The following is a 16783-nucleotide window of genomic DNA, read 5'->3' as shown; positions in this document are numbered from 1 at the left end:
ACGTGACTCCTGACTCAGGGTAGCCTGAGATCAGATGCCTGTGCGCCCTACTGGGTCTGGGATTCCACGCAGGCCGCGTGGCTGGAAAGGCTCTCCTAATCTCTGAGGGTCTTCAGGCTCTGGAGCTCAGTGGGAACTCTTTGGACAGCAGCTCTGGAGTGTGCCTCCCATGGAGTGATCAGCGCCGCGGGCCAAGGAGGCGGAACAGTGTGTACTGAAAGAACTGTGCTGTGGAGTGTGATACAGGCGAGCCCCCTGACGCAGAGACAGGACTGCAAAAGGGGATGTGCGCCCACGTGATGGAGCACAGAGGAAGGAGCTCAAGTGCTGGATTCCACAGGTCCCGTTGCCTGGAGGGGCGGGACCTGCGTGAGGCACCGCCTTCAGCCCGCCCCTCGCCGCGCGGGACTCGCGGGTTAGCAGCCGGCCTGTTGAGGTCAGAGGAGGCGGGGAGCGCCTGCGACTGCGCGTGCTTAAAGCGCTCGGAGCAGAAACCGAGCGAGCGGCCTGAGCAACCCCAGCCTGTGACACCACCTGGACCACGCGCCACTACAGCTTTCCCGGCATGGAGGGCGAATGCCGGGTGCTCTCCATCCAGAGCCATGTTGTCCGTGGCTACGTGGGTAACAGAGCGGCCATGTTCCCTCTGCAGGTATGCGCTCCACTGCTTATGTAACCCGGCCGGGCTTCTCGCTTGCGGGTCTACGGGTTCGCTGCGTGGCCTTTTCCGACTAATGACCTTGGCCCCCTGTGGCCATCCTTTTGGGTCCCCATTGAGTGCTGGGCGCGCTGAGGGCAGATCCTGGCGCAGGCAGGCCGGGGGCGTGGACTACCCTGGGGAGCTTACAGCGGGGTGGTGCAGGTGGCACGAAGCCCCCTGCCCGGCTGTGGCGCACATGGTAGCCCCTGAGGGTCCCTGTTGCTTCCTCCTGCCTGACCAACAGTGGGCGGGGGCTTCCCGAAGCGTTAAAATGCTGAGCTGGGAGAATCCTTTCCTTTGGGAGCGCGGAGAGCCTCTTGGTAGACACATTGGCTAGTGATTGCTCGCTCTCTGCAGAAATCCACGTTCTGCTTCTACCCATTCTATGAACTTGGACCAAGGAGGAAGCTGGGCCCACGCTTGGGTCCGAACACTCTTAGGGTGGTCTGTCACCCGCAGAGATGGGGCTGGAACCACTCTGCATCTCCCGCGTGCTTGCTTCTATTCCTAAAAGAAAGCATAGTTTGCTGAGTTTGGCTTTGGAAGCAACCTGTTAGAAGGACTGCAGCCTTCCCAGATCCTATCTCCTGTGAGGTGTGTGATGAATGAGGCTGTCTCTGATCATTTCTGGCAGGTGGTGCTTCCTGCTTGTGACTGGTTGCCCTTGGAGGGAAACAGGGTGTCATGGGCATTAGAATAGGGGCCATAGGCAATGTCAGCTGACTGGAGCTTCCTTGCCTGGCCGGTCCAGCAGGAAGATTGGGCTGGCCTGGGCAACCAGGTGGTGGCCTCTTGCAATGTATCTTTTTTGGCTGGTCACTGAGCAAGGTGGCAGGTTCCCCTTCCGCTCATGTCTAGCCATTATACTGATTCCTGGGAGATGTTAGGGTGTAGCCTCTGGCTACCATGGACCTGAAAGAAGGACTTGGAAGGAAAACTGGTGGCTGGAACTGCGTTTAAGGACAATAGAGGGCTGTCCTGAATCAGGCTTGCTTGCCAGACAAATAGAGCAATTGATTGTTATTATACAGCATAGGAGATCAAAGTCCGAGGCAAGGGCAGTTGCTGAGTGTTTGAGCCCCTGTTGGTTGATAAACAGTGCTTCACCCACACTGTCTAGTGTAGACATTCTTGTTCTATCCAGAATGCACCAGTCTGGTGCTTCATGCTCTTTGCCATTGCTCTCTAGCTTAAGGGGCCAGGATTGGGGTAACAAGGTCATTGAAGTAAGACTGTACTAAGGAGCCGGTCGTGGTGGCACACGCCTTTAATCCCAGCACTTGGGAGTCAGAGACGGGTGGATTTCTGAGTTTAAGGCCAACCTGGTCTACAGAGTGAGTTCCAGTACAGCCAGGGCTACACAGAGAAACCCTGTCTTGAAAAAAGACTGTACTAAGGAGCAAAGGGGCATAGGGACAGCCAGAGAGGATGGGGCCAGGCTGAGCGTCATGCAGTCCCCTCACCTTGGGCAGAGGTGTGCCGGCCTCTGAGGCCCCACGTCCTGCGTTGCTTGTCTCTTCCACTTGCTGGTACTCTTCCTTCACCTAGCACACTGTCCCTGGGTCCCCTGGTCGTCTGTCCTCTAGACTGCATCAAGGGCTCAGTGTCCTTATTCAGGTTGAAGATATGGGGTTCCAACTGCTCAAGGGAGGGGATCCCTTCCCCTTCTCTCATTCCTCCTTCTCACCTTTTATTGGCTCTTTGTGAATTTCTCATCATGCTCCCCAATCCCACTCATCTCTCCCCCTGTACCAACCCTTTCAACCTCCCTCCCCCCAACAGTGGAAAAAAAGAAGGGCAAACAATCTCGTTGTGGAAGCTGTATTGAGTCCCACAGTGTATCCTTATGTCCACACCGACTTTGCTTGTAAACGTTCATTGCAATGAGTCTGTCAGGTACAGGGAGGGCCTCTGCTACACCATCCATACTGGAACCACACTGGGACTCCCCTCAGATTTCCCACTGTTGCCCTGTGTCATGGAGATCCTGTAGTTTTGATCTGTGGGACCAGCTCCATCACACACAGTAGCACTTCATGGATGAGGTAGATGCTAAGGTGGGCCAATTCAAAGCCCTGGATCTGGGCCTGAGAGGTGCCTGAGCTGGTCAGCCCACTATACCCTCTGTTGGAAAAGAGGTAAGCTTTTATCCAACAGAGCAGCCATCAAGAAGGAGGGATTTCGGGCCTTCAGCTATGACTCTGTTGTGCTGCCCAGGGAGAGATGCAGGGCTGGCTCTCCTAGAGTGGAGCAGGTGAGGGGCATGGCTAGCTCTTCTGCTCTCAGGCACTGGAGATGGCTTACCTGCAACCCCTGTAACCAGAGCCAGCCCTATCCTGCTGCCCAGGCAAGGTGCAGGGCCCATTCTCCTGAGTGTTACAGCCTGTGAGAGACAAGGGCCAGTTCTTTTACTTTCATGACCCTGGGACCAGCTCTCCCGCCTGCCATAGGTGGCAAGAGACAAGGGATGGAAGGAGGGCATCTGTCTTAGGGTTTCATTGCTGTAAAGGGACAGCATGACCAAGGCAACCCTTAGAAAACATTTCATTGAGGCTGGCTTACATACAGTTTCAGAGGTTCAGTCCATTATCATGGGAGGAAACATGGCAGCTTGCAAGCAGACATGGTACTGGAGGAGCCAAGAGTTCTACATCTTGATCCAAAGGTAGCAGAAGTCTATTCCTTGGGCAGACAGGGGGAGGTGCTCTTCTGCACTCGGTGGAACTTGAACAGACCTCAGAGCCCATCTACACAGTGACACATTTGCTCTGCTCCAACAAGGCCACATCTATTCCATCCAAAAAAGGCCATACCTCCTAATAGTGCCACCTCCTGTGTGCCAAGCATTGATACACATGAGTCCCTGGGGGCCAGATGTATTCATACCACCACAACATCTCTTTCCTTATCCCAGCCACTGCCCAGCAGACGAGAGGCAGGACTAGCTTTGCTGTGGTCATACCCTCAGGGTCAGCTCACCTGCAACCCCCACATCTAGGGCATGCTCTACTACGCACTGCCCATTGAAGGTACAGGGCCCTCTCTCCAGAGTTCTGCAGCAGGTAAGGGTCAGGGGAGGGGTCTTGAGAGGTGCTTACGGGCCTAGGGACTCCATCCTGGTCCATGTGGACTCTTGGCAGTTCACCACACCTCTGTGCAGCCCTGGACAGGGAGAAGTAGAGATGAAGGACACTCCAACATGGAAAGCCTCAGTGAGCACAGTGGCGCTGGCACTGGCAGTGTCTATGGTGGCCTGGGGCCAGCACTCTCCAGTCTTTGAGGAGCTATTTGAAGAGGAACACCCCCAGGTCCAGAGCTGTGCTAGTGGAGGCGGGGTGTATGTATTCTTACTGTACAACCTGGAGTGCAGATCTCATTCACATTACTAAATGTGGGGAAGCAGAGCTAGAGAGAGGATAGCCAGGCAGTGGTGGCACACGCCTTTAATCCTAGCACTTGGGAGGCAGAGGCAGGCAGATTTCTGAGTTCGAGGCCCCAGCCTGGTCTACAGAGTGGGTTCCAGGACAGCCAGGGCTATACAGAAAAATCCTTTCTCAAAAAAAGGGTGGGGGGGATGGAGGGAAGAGAGAGGATGTAGCCTTGGGCTGGGACCCTGAAGTTTGTCCCAGTGCTAATCCCAGAGGAGCTCCAGGCAGATGAGTGCCCACCTGGGACTGACCCAGGTGTCTACAGGTTCCACCATCAGGTGGCTGCCCATTCATACCAGATATTTCTGGGCTTCCCCTGCACCAAGCTGTTGATGAACTAGTACCAGGACTTCTAGCTAGTGTCCCTGGTGCTGGGCCTGGCTTCTGCCTGTGCCTGGGGAGCTGCCTCTAGCTTCTGCCATGTGTCACAGACTGTCTCGCCCCTGGACCATCAGCCCTGGCTCCCCAAAGCTCCCTGCAGACTCTCCCAGGCTCACCCTTCCGGTATCCCACAGGCAGCGGGGATAAACAAATTCTCCAAGGAGGCAGCAAAACCTTGTCCCTGTTTTCATTTCTGCTTCTGGCCCCAGGCCAGGCTATACTGGCCAAGGATTTCATGTGACCAGAGCCACAGAAGGTGGCTACCAGGTGGAATAGTTCAAAGTTTGCAGAGAAGGGAGAGGGTAAAGGGCCAGTGGGGACAGACTCCTGGTCTCCTACCCCTCCCCCTTTCTCACTCTGCCTCAGTGGAGCACCTGGGAAGAGGGGATTTCCTGCCATTTTGGCTCTAGTCTGTAGGTGGGTAGGGAAGGGAAGGATGAAAGCAAGTGTATCTTGTTACCTGCTCCCATCTACCAGGCACCACCTTGTCTTGCTTCTTAGTTTTCTGTGGTTCTGAGGGCTGAGCCCAGGGCCTCAAGAGTGTTAACTAGCTAGTCGACTGAGCCCTGCCCTAATCCTCTGTCCCCTCCCTTTTAAAACAATGTCTCATCATGTAGGCCTGGCTGACCTGAAAGTCACACAGATCATCAACCACTAGTGTGGGGATTCATGTGTGCCACCATGCCCGGCTTCCCAATACCATTGTTAAATGCTGCCGGGGATAGAGCCCAGGGCCCTTCTAATACATGAGTAAAAATACTCCCAGGTATACCTCCAACCCCACTTTCTGCTGCAAGAGGAAAGCTTTATTATCATCTCAAGGGGGTGTGTATATGTGTATATATCTGAGTCCTGTGTGTGTCTGCAGAGCCTTCCTGGCACCATGACTTGCCATCATGTTCTCTCTTTTTAGATGTATTTTATTTTGTGTGTGCTTTGCCTGTCCCTTCCATGCTCACATGGAAGTGGTAGGCTCCATGTGGGTGCTGGGAATCGAACCCTGGACCTTTGCAAAAATAACAAGTATTCATAAACACTGAGCCAACTCTCCAGTCACCCCACCTCCACCTCTCTCTCTCTCTCTCTCTCTCTCTAAGATTTATTATATCTAAGTATACTATAGCTGTTTTCAGACACTCCAGAAGAGGGCATCAGATCTCCTACTGGATGTTTGTGAGCCACCATGTGGTTGTCAGGATTTGAACTCAGGACCTTCAGAAGAGCAGTGCTCTTAACCACTTTTTTTTTTTTTTAACCAACCCATGCTTTTTGTGTGTAGGGAGGGGGGTCATCATGTCCCTATTCCATCTGCCTTCAGAGAGGACTGTACCCTGCCTTCAGCACAATCTGAAAAACAGCCACGTTTAGGGTCTTGAGGAAGGCTGCAAACTTGGTGATGTCAAGATGCCCCTTTGTTAAAGAAAGGGAGCAGCAGGGACTGAGGTCCCCAAACTCTGCATATAGCCGTGGTCTTCTGAGCCACGTGGCTGTGACACCTCTGTGGCTGTGATGCCATCTGGAGATGCCTCTCCCCCTGCCCTGTCTTCTTACCCTCAATTGTCTCCTGGAAAAAGCAGCCTCTTATGTAGCTTAACTGAGGACAGCACTGAGGCAGACAAGGCATGGCCTACCCAGAGACCAGCTTCTGTGAGTGGCTGTGAGATCCCATGAGTGGGAGCCTACTGCCCCCACCCACTCTGGGACATCCTGGGGGCAGTGTGCAGGACACCCTGTGGTAGAGTGACCCTAGACCAGAGCAGGGACTGCTCTGAGGCAGTGGCCTCTAGGGGTGATCTAAGGCCACATTGAGCAACTCACTTGGTCAGGAATGCTGTTTTGGCAGCCCCCCTGCCCCTCTCCAGAAGCTCAGCCACCCCCAGCTGTCTGAGCCAGATGTGAGAACTGGCCAGCAAGGAGACAAAGGAGGTGGTGGGAATCTCCTGACCCACTTGCTTCTCTGTGACCATCCAGAGCATGTATTTGGGTTACCGAGTCTCATAGTGACCTGGCAGCATCCCATGCTGACACGGTCATCCTAAGGATCCCACAGTGAGCTCAGCACAGCCCACCCAACACAGGCAGACCTCAACAGCTGCACATAGTCCCAGGCTATGCCTGCCTAGCACTGTACTCCTGGCAGCAAGGGCTGTGAGCCAGGCTGGCAGTGGATACACGACCTGGAGTGAGCAGGGTAGGAGAGGAGATGCTGTGTATGATGCAAGCTGTCTAGTAGCAATTCACCACAGAGAGCAGAGGGTGTGGTCTGGCTGAGTGCAAAAGCTGATCAGAGACCAGTGGTGGGAGACAGAAAGGGATGTGTGACTTTTGACTGTTAGATTGCTCAGGGTGACAACAGTCCCAGGATTCTTGCCCAGCCTGCTTGCTGATTCCCATCTGTGAAAGGCTTAAGCATCAGCCTGGGACTGGGTGTCCAGGGCTGGAAACACCTGTGAGGCTCAGCCTGTCTCCCCCCCCTCCCCCACCCCCACACTCCTCTCTGTCCCTAGATGCCTGTGGAAGAACCACACTGGAATATTCCAGAGCTCGCCCCACTCCTGCTGTGCTGAGCAGCTCTGCCTCCCTTGGAAGAAGAGATTAGCTGAGCTGTTGCTCTAAATGAGCCACATCTGGCTGCATGGCTTCAGGCTGCTTGTGCAAGCCTCTTTGCTGGAGGCTTGGTAATGCAGCTATGAGGGTGAACAAGGGGCCCCTGAGATGTGCATCACCTGCCCACAGCAGCCACCCCAGCACAGCACACGTCACTGCTGGAGAGGTGGGGTGGGGGCGGGGTCTGGGGATTGCATAAGGGATAAGGGGAGGAGCCTCATCTGGCAGCCAGGGGCCGCAGGAAGTAGGAAAGGCAAGCTTCTCTTTGACTTTCTCTTTCCTGGGTGCCTTTTGCACTCTTGGACGTTGGTGGCCCTGACAGTGGAAGGGAGAAAGTATAACAGGCTGTGGTGGGATGTTTTACCGCGGGGGACAGTCTGAGGCTTCTCCACAGAATAATGCTGTCCTGTTTGCCCAGCCCCCAGACTCATCCACCAACAGATCCGGAAGCTCTGCCTCCTGCTGGACACTCTGAGAGGCCGACCCAAGCAGCACCTCAGCCAGATGTGGTTCTCAGCACAGCTGTCTCTCAGTACCAGTGTGTCTCCAGCACTAGTCACTGCTTCCGTGGTCAGCCAGACCTCCTACATCTGCTAGAGCTGTGTCTCCACGGAGTTTTGTAATAATAGGTGCTTTTTCTAATATACATCTTGGTTGAGACATTGAGGTCTAGAGGTAGAGGCAGGTGGATCTCAGAGTTTGGGGCCAGCCTGGACTACAAAGAGAAATCCTGTCTCAAAACAACTAACCACAGCTGGGCGGTGGTGGCACATGCCTTTAATGCCAGCACTTGGGAGGCAGAGGCAGGTGGATTTCAGAGTTCAAGGCCAAGCCTGGTCTACAGAGTGAGTTCCAAGACAGCCAGGGCTATATAGAGAAACCCTGTCTCGAAAAAACAATTGAAAAAAACGGAGAAGAATGCTTCTGGGGAAGAGTTGACCAGAGAGTCAGTGCAGAGGCACACTGTCTTCCTGTTGGAAGTACTCAGCCAAGAGCCACTACTTTGCAGGGAAGTGAACTCCAGAGTTACAGCCATAGCCTCTCAGAGGATGGACTAGCGCAAAGAGAAAGAGTCACCACCTGACGCCAGGCCCCCGTCCTTGCCTTCTCAGCTGAGGATGGCTGAGCTCTGTATGTGCGCTTTGGGAGGCGGATTCTGGAGATGTTGAAACTGACGTATGAAATACTGATTAATACACCACTTTTGACAGTCAGATTTGAAACGGAAATGCTACCGTTGTGGCTCAGAGCCATCATTCAGAAGCAGAAAATAGCCAATTTCTCAGATCCGTGCGCCCGCTCCGAAGGATTAATTATCAACACACACAGAAGCAGCGGTACAGGACAGCTTGGCAGGGTTTCCAGGACGCGTGTCATCGCCGCTTCCAGCCTGGCCCATCACAGTTGATGAGAATTTTAAGGGATTTGAGACGCCGGAAACTATATTGGTGCGAGCAAAAAAAAAAATGCCATTTTTATATTTCTGAATTAAAACCACTGCTAATTTCTATCACGTGGCTCTGGTGGTAAATACTGGCTCAACTGGATGAGTCTCTGAATGCAAACCGCAAGCACTTGAGCTCCGTGGCTTAGCACAAAGCAAAACCCAATACACAGAGTGTGTGTGTGGCGTGTTACCAGCACCCAGCACCCCACCTTCTCGCCTCCAGGGCAGTCATTCTCCTGGTGCCGTTGCTCTCTCTCCTGGGCTCTCTCATTCTTTGTGCCCTGTTTTGCTGACCCGTAGGCTGTCCTGCCTTGTCGGGGCGGTTCTGCAGGTGAGCCAGGCCACTTCCTATGTATGTACTGGGTTTGTTTCTTTTGTGCTTTGGTGTTTTGCTTGTATGTCCATTTTAGAGTGTCAGATTTAGGAGTTATGGAGAGTTGTGAGGGTGCCATGTGTTTGCTGGAACTTGAATGGGTCCTCCGGAGGAGAAGTCAGTGCCCTTAAAAACTCTGAGCCGTCTCTCAGTTATAATATTTTGGGCTTTTTTTTTTTTTTTTTTTTAGTTTTTTTTCCCAGCCCCACTCTGACCATATTTGTTTCATATATGTGGGTACCCTGTCACTGTCTTCAGACTTAGCAGAAGACAGCATCCAGTTCCCATTACTGATGGTTGTGAGCCACCATGTGGTTGCTGGGAATTAAACTCAGGACCTCTGGAAGAGCAGTTGGTGCTCTTAACCATTGAGCCATCTCTCCAGCCCAGTTTTTTGATTTTGTAATTTATTTAATTACATTAAAAAAAAATTTGGGGGTGCTCTGTCTGTATGTACACTTACATGCCAGAAGAGGGTATTACCCATTATATATAGATGGTCATGAGCCACTGTGTAGATGATGAGAATTGAACTCAAGAAGAAGAGCGGCCAGTGTGCTTAATAACCACTGAGCCATCTCACCAACCCCCGGTCTGGGGTTTTAAAGGCATGCTACGAAGGGTCCTGTTCTCTGTCACTCCATGGTCACTGCCATCTCTCCCCTCTGCCGTCCGTGGGTCAGAGTCACAGGGCTGCTTTGTTCAGGTGTCCTGGAGCTCTGGTGGGGGGAGTCCTCAGCTCTCTGTTTACATTGCAGTTCTGGAAAAGGTCTTAGAAGGTTTTCATACTCTTGACCTCTGTCCCTCTAGAGTCCTGTCTCTGTACACTGGCAGAGTCATGGCCACTAGGCCAGTTCCTCCTTATTCTGGGCTCCTGACTTCCACACCCTGGCAGGCCCTCTTTCTGGCCTGTCTTCCTACTGGTGGTATCTGCATTATGGGGTGTGTTTCCTTGGGGTCTTGTTCAGTGATCCTGGCCTGGCATTGCTATAGAGTGGATTTTGGGTGTGGCTTTTCTTGGGGGAATGGGGACCTGGACTAAGAGGAGCTCTGGTTCTAGGGATAGCCACCTGATGATGGGGAATGGTATATCTGGGGAGGAGGGGCTTGAGGGAGAAAGGGGGAGCTCTGGCAGGCGGACCACCCAAAGGCTGCCAAGTGTGAAGAGGCAGAGAAATAGAAAAGGCAACAGGCAGAAACTCTCTAACTCAGCGTCACACGGGGCATGTCTGAAAGTGGCTTCTGGTTGGCCTGGGCCGTCTAGACAGAATCCTTTGCCTCTTTCATTTTAGTATGTAGAGGAAAGGTTCCTATGTATATGGTTGCCTGTGCATGGGGAGGGCCCAGAGATAAACGCTGAGTGCCATTCTCCAGATGTTTACCCTTAAAAAGGATTGGTTCACTTATTGGTGTCTGGGTAGGTGGTTTACCTCACTCTTGGCCTGTTCCTGTGAGGTGAGGTGTCCCTGAACCTGGGGCACATGTTTTTTGGGTTTTTGTTTTGTTTTCTCAGCCAGGCTGGAAGCCAGCAAGCTCCAGCACCCCTGGCTCAATCCCCTAAGAAGCTGGAGTTGGTTACAAGTGTATACAGAACACCCAGCTTCTTACAGTGGGTGCTGGCATCTAAACACTGGTCTCTGTGATTGCCCAGGAAGCATCTCTAACTGCTGGACCCTGTCCCCAGTCCCCTCCTTGTTTTGTGAGACAGGATCTCTAACTAGCCTCAAGTTCACCAATTAGGCTAGGCTGGCTGGCCACAGAGCCCCAGGAACCCTTCCTAGCACTGGACTCGTGGGCCAACACTGCCATATTAGGCTTATTTGTTTTGTTTTTTGGTTTTGGTTTTGTTTTTCAAGAGAGGGTATCTCTGTGTAGCCCTGACTACCCTGAAACTCTCTTGGTAGACCAGGCTGGACTCAAACTCAGAGATCTGCCTTCCTCTGCCTCCCCAAGGCATGCAGCACCACAGACCACAAACTAGGACTTCTAGTTTGTTATAGAGACTGAATTCAGGTCCTCCTGCTCACACGGAAAGCACGTTATTGACGTTATTGACTGTATTGCACCAGTGTGGCCTCTTATTTTAAAATAAAAGGCTTTTGCTCTCAGTGATGGCTTTAGGTACATTCTGAGATGCACAATTCAGTTTGGTTTAGTGAGCTGTCTGTGTGCTAAGGGAAAACAGCTGACACACATAGAGCCTCTGCCCAGAGTGTCTCAGGAAGCCCATTTGTCACATCTGGATGACTCCCACAAGAGCTATGAGAGGCCATTCAGAGAGGCAAACTGATCAATAAATGTGGTCGTTCTTGGGGACCTCAGCCCTGACGTGAAACCTTTCCCTGGTTGACAAGGAAAGAGAAAGAGCACCAGCAGGCAGGTGCGGCAGAGGCTGGTATAAAGTTGACCCTCCCTGCTGGGTCTGGCTCTTAACCCCTCAGGGGTGGGTTTGGAAACTGACATGGCCTTGTTTGCTAACTGGGCAGACAGGTTCTTGGGGGGGGGGGAGCGGGGGGGGGTTCTTTGTCCACCAGTAAGCTCTTTGAGGATGCTGCATAAATCCTTCAGTGCATAAAGGCAAGGGGGAGGGGTCTCTCCACCCTGGCCTTTTGGGTAATTTTCCTGAGTGACTGAACCATGGGGTCAGGCTTGTGTGGCCCTGAAACACAAACACCTGGCTGGCTTGGCCAGGGGTTCGTGTTCCCACCTTGCTGTCCTCCTACCTGGGAGCCACCTGGCTGGTCTCCTTGCTACCCTCCTCAAGTTGGGACTCCAACTATGGAGGAGACCCCTTCTCTGGGTTCTAGGGGTCACAGAAGGACACTGTCACACTCTTCTGCTTGTCCTGCAGGTTTTGGGATTTGAGGTTGATGCCGTGAACTCTGTGCAGTTTTCAAACCACACAGGTAGGACTTCAAGGTGGTTGTCATGGTGGACCTGAGCTTGGCCTGTAACCTGGCCCTGGGGGAGAGGTCACCACTCCTTGAGGTGGGCATGGGTTGGAGGGGGATGGATCCCAGAAGGGTCACTCAGTGCAGGGCGGACCCTTACACCATGTTGATCTGCGTGCCCACTGTTCTGGAGCTGACAGGTGGGAAAAGCTCTCTTTGCCTCAGCATCCTCCTCTACTAAGCTGGCAGCCATGGCACCTGCTGTGGTAGGGGAGCTGAACAGGTAAGTCCCAGAGAGTGCCGCTGTATCCTCCTGCAGTTAGCTGGTGACCTGCATGGATGTGTGCTTCTCCACTATGGCAATACCTTATGCATGGGAGAGCCTCCGTGTGGCTCCAGACTCAGCCCCAGCACCAGGGGAAGGGTTGTGTGTGTGTGTGCATGCGTGTGTCTGTGTCTGTGTGTGTGTCTTGTTCTGGGGACCCAAATACAGCACTGCTTATTGCTAAGGAACTGTCCTTGGAAGCCCCTTGAATTGTTTGGTACAAGTGTGTGCTCCTCACAGCCCTGACCTGCGGCCTCTGGCATCCATGGAGAGTGTAGCTCTCCCTGTTCTCTGTGCTGGCAAGAGAACAAAGCCATTCTGGTGTTTAATAGTGCCTGTCCTGACATTGTTCTGAACACAGAGGGGACTTTGGGAGCTCAAAGTGTCCCAGAGCCGCCCAGCTGGTCACCAGGCAGCTGTAGAAGCTGGATTTAACACACTTCCGAGTGTAATGGGCTTTAAACAGGGAGGAAGATAGGAGCCTCGGATAGGAGCTGACAGTGGGCCTTCATGGTCAGTGGCTGCTCAGTACCCGTGCCCATGCATCTGAAGTCCCAGATGGTCCAGAGCCTCCAGTGAACTGCCTGGACCCCACTGACTCTCACTGATGCTTTGAGGATTATTTCTTACTTGTGTCTAAATGAGAGTTTGGATGTTGAGCAGTGCGGTTGAGTTCAGTTCAGAGGAGCATGCTGCGTGGGATCACCATCATTCTGGGAGGGATCACTGCCATGCTGTGGGGGATCATGGTCATGCTGTGCTCCAGCTGGTTTTCCACAGGCCCTAAAAACACCTGGGTCCCTTAGAGGGGCTGTGTGTGTACCTGGAAGACTAAAGATTCTGAATGGACATAGTTTGCTTTGGTGAAATTCAGGGTGTCAGTGGTTGGCCCCACCTGGCATCTATATTTCTGTAGAGTGGGTCCCCAGGTGTCCTGCATCTCAAGAAGGGTCCCAGAGGCCTGGGGTCCTGGCCATATCAGTTAGAAGGGCAGGTTGTATGCCCGGACCAGACCTATTTCTTGTTCATGCTTGTCTCTTGCTAGGATTTGACCCATGACTTGTTTTGGCAGGGATTTGACTTGTTTGTGGGAGAGAGAGAGTGGGAGGGGACAGGATAAGCCCTTACCTGCCAGGGGTGTCAGGCAACAGCGACCCAGCAACTTGGCTTTGGCTAGAAACACATAGAGGAGACTGGGGACTAGACTGGGCTCAGGGGTAGGGATTGGGTGGGCTGCCCTGAGATGTCCTGTTGAATAGAGTAATAAACAGCTGTGTGTGTGCCCATGAGTTCCTACCCATGTCCCATCTTCTGGGGCACCGAGTGAGTCTCTACTGCCCTGTATTGATTTGATAGGAAACAGGCTTGGGAGGGTGGAGACCGATGTTCAGCCCCCAGTGTAGGAACAGGGTTGCTTTGGGTATTAGGGTCCCACTGAGGCTCTGGGCACAGGGCATCCAGTCTGGGGCTAAGGCCAGTCCTCAGAAGACCACCTCAAGGAGGGGAGGGGCCTGTCATAAGCTGAGATGGCCACAAGGGAAGCCTGATCTCCCCCATCCACACTGAGCTTATTTTCTTCCTGCAGGCTACGCCCATTGGAAGGGCCAGGTGCTGAAGTCCCAGGAACTTCATGAGCTATACGAGGGTCTCAAGGTGAACGATGTCAATAAATATGACTACGTGCTCACTGGTAAGCAGCCCCAGGGTCCCCATCCTGCTGGGGACAGTGATCGGCCCAGATTTCCCTCCCTGGGCTCTTACCTGGTTCCTGCCTCCTTCACAGAGGGTCTTGGGGTGTCTAGGCACCAGTACCATGCAGAGGCACTTGTAGATCAGAATCCCGTCCCACCCCTGCCACCCCAGGTTGAGGGTGCAATACTGCTACCCAAAAGTCATCTGTTATGTTTCTGGTTATATTTACTACCTATTAGTCTAATATGTTGTGTGTTTATGTGCACAAGTGTGCACATGTGTGTCCATATTCACACAGTTGCACGCACACACACACAGTGTCAAAGCATGGGTGTGGAGTCTTTCTACCATGTAGGTTCCAGGGATTGATTTTGGGTTTTAGACTTGACAACAGGCATCCCCACTCAGTCAGCCATCATAGCAGCCCCCAACTTAGTTTTCTGTAAATGGTTAAAAGTGCCATGTTTTGTCTGAATGTGGTGGTAGCACACACCTACAATCCCCTTACACACGGGCAGGTGGCACTCTGAGTACAATGGCAGCAGCCTGGTCTACATACTGAGTTTGTAGATGAGCCAGAGCTTTGGAGTGAGACCCTGCCTCCAAAAAGAAATTTTAGTTCTTTTTTTTTTTTTTAGATTTATTTATTATATGTAAGTACACTGTAGCTGTCTTCAGACACTCCAGAAGAGGGTGTCAGATCTCATTATGGGTGGTTGTGAGCCACCATGTGGTTACTGGGATTTGAACTCAGGACCTTTGGAAGAGCAGTCAGTGCTCTTACCCGTTGAGCCATCTCGCCAGCCCGAAATTTTAGTTCTGTATTATGTATATAGGTGTTTGGTGCACACCGGAAAATGGCATTGGATCCCATGGGATCTGTTATGTAGGTGCTGGGAATTGAACTTAGGACACGGGGCAGAACAGCTCTTAACCACGGAGCCATCTCTCTAAAAGCTTTGAAAGAGACACAGGAGCTAGAAAGATGGCTCCGTGGTTAAGAGCACTTACCAGTCTTGCAGAGGACCCAGGGTCAGTTTGCAGCACACACGTGATAGCTCAAAACCATAGGTGATGCCAGCTCCAAGAGTTTTGACACCATCTCCTGACTTCCGAGGACTCATGCCCACACTTGGTGCGTGGACATAGTCAGGCACACACACATACACACAAAATAAATATTTTTTTGGAAAGATATGTCTTGAAAGTTCAGTTACATGTCAATTATCTAACCTCCCATCCATCAAACCTCCATCAAACCCCTCATGTACTTCTGGGATCTTCCTGTCTTCCCATCCATGAGTACAGACCATTGGGAACATCCTGTATCCCTACCCACAGCGTCTGGCCTGTCCCTACACAGATGCTAGCTTGGTTTAATGGTACTTGTGATGGAGATGGTCTGGTGGTCAGTGTGCCCTGTCTTGAGCGGATAAACCTGAATTTTTTTCCTCCCAAGGTTACACGAGAGACAAGTCTTTCCTGGCCATGGTAGTGGACATTGTGCGGGAGCTGAAGCAACAGAACTCTCACCTTGTGTATGGTTAGTACCCCTTTATGCTGCTCCTAACAGGGAAGGGAACACCCCCACACACACTTCTGTCTTCTGGCCACCTCTCTTCCTGCCTAGTCTTTACCTATTAGTTATGAGACCTCTAAGGAGAAGCCTTGTGGCTTCATCATCAGGAAGATTGGGAAGTTTTTTTTCAGGGTGACCCTAGGGTTTCACATGGAGGGCATGAGAAAGAAGGGGTTAATTATGGAGGAAGGCCTGGGGTGCCCAAGGTGCAAGAGGTCTGACCTTAAAGAGGTTGAGGCTCGGTTGATACCCCAGGCAGGGTAAACTGTTGTAGGTGGTGGTGAGGAGGTGACCTGCATAGTTGTCGGCATAGAGTGGGGGACACTACCCTGCCGACCAGGTAACAAGGATTCGTGTGCCACATGGAGCAGAGATAGTATTACCAGACTCATAGTCCAAGGCTGGATCCTGAGTACCAGTCTGTCCCAGAGTTCAGTTCCAGGTACCCACTCTGGTGGCTCACAGCTGCCTGTAAGTCCCGTTACAGGTGATCTCCTGCTCTTGTGTGACGTCCTGGGCATCTGCACATGTGCTGCATGTACATACATGCCTGTACAGATGTACATACATACAGGCACACACTCATACACATCAAATAAAGCTTAAAAATTGAGAAATGAGATACTTGCACCATCTAGGGTAGTGTAATAAAAACACATAAAAGCTGCAGGAAAATAGAAACAGTGAGAGTTGTCGAGGCTGTGGGGAGCTCGGAGCCCTGCATTGCTGATGTGGATGTCAGGTAGGGCAGTCGCTATGGAAATCTGCCTTAACCTATCAGTTAAGAGAAAAAGGTGGGTGTGGAGCTGGGCATATTGTGTGGGAGGTGGGTTTAAGGCTATCCTGGGCTACACACTGAGACCCTGTCTCAAACAAGAAAAGAAAAAGCAGACAGCGCACATATCCGTGGTAGGAAGCCACAGCAAGCAGCTGCTGACCAGATGTTCTGTCCCTGCAGTGTGTGACCCTGTGATGGGCGACAAGTGGAATGGGGAAGGCTCCATGGTGAGTGGACTCACACCGCCCACTGTTAACGTATGGTCTGTCATCTGCTTTGAACCAAGTGAGGGTCCCCTTCCCAGGTAAACCAGGGTGGCCCTCTACAGGCAGGTGTGTAGCGTCTATGCCTTGCATAGGTTGCCCATGTGTCCCATGACAGCCATAGACAGTCTGTCAACAGTGGGCGAGCTGTTCAATAACCCTCCAGGTATAGACACTGAAGCGAATGTCCTATGAGGTTTTCCTGTTGTGGATGGTATTCCCAGAAAGCTTGATTGGAAGCTGCGGCAGGGAGGAGGGCTAGCCATTTGCCCCTGACTGCAGGACAGTGCTCCTCCGACCAGTGGAGGCATCATGGGGG

At 52.3% G+C, this 16783-nt stretch overlaps 1 protein-coding gene across 1 annotated transcript in view; it reads left to right on the top strand.

Annotated features, from left to right (window-relative positions):
* The first annotated feature begins 410 nt into the window (after window positions 1–410).
* Pdxk (pyridoxal kinase) overlaps window positions 411–16783 on the top strand; it is a 29234-nt gene continuing 12861 nt past the window's right edge. Inside the window, exons 1-5 of the mRNA XM_021174523.3 lie at window positions 411–652; window positions 11788–11842; window positions 13738–13842; window positions 15304–15387; window positions 16382–16428. Of these exons, the coding sequence (XP_021030182.1) occupies window positions 566–652; window positions 11788–11842; window positions 13738–13842; window positions 15304–15387; window positions 16382–16428 (378 nt within the window). The 5' untranslated portion in view covers window positions 411–565. The remainder of the gene's footprint in view (window positions 653–11787; window positions 11843–13737; window positions 13843–15303; window positions 15388–16381; window positions 16429–16783) is intronic.

Source organism: Mus caroli, unplaced genomic scaffold (genome assembly GCF_978045245.1).
Source record: "Mus caroli unplaced genomic scaffold, Mus_caroli_1 scaffold_9, whole genome shotgun sequence".
In the NCBI taxonomy this organism is placed as follows: Eukaryota; Metazoa; Chordata; class Mammalia; order Rodentia; family Muridae; genus Mus; species Mus caroli.
The sequence above is the reverse complement of the archived record's forward strand: the minus strand, read 5'-3'. Positions and strand labels throughout refer to the sequence as shown.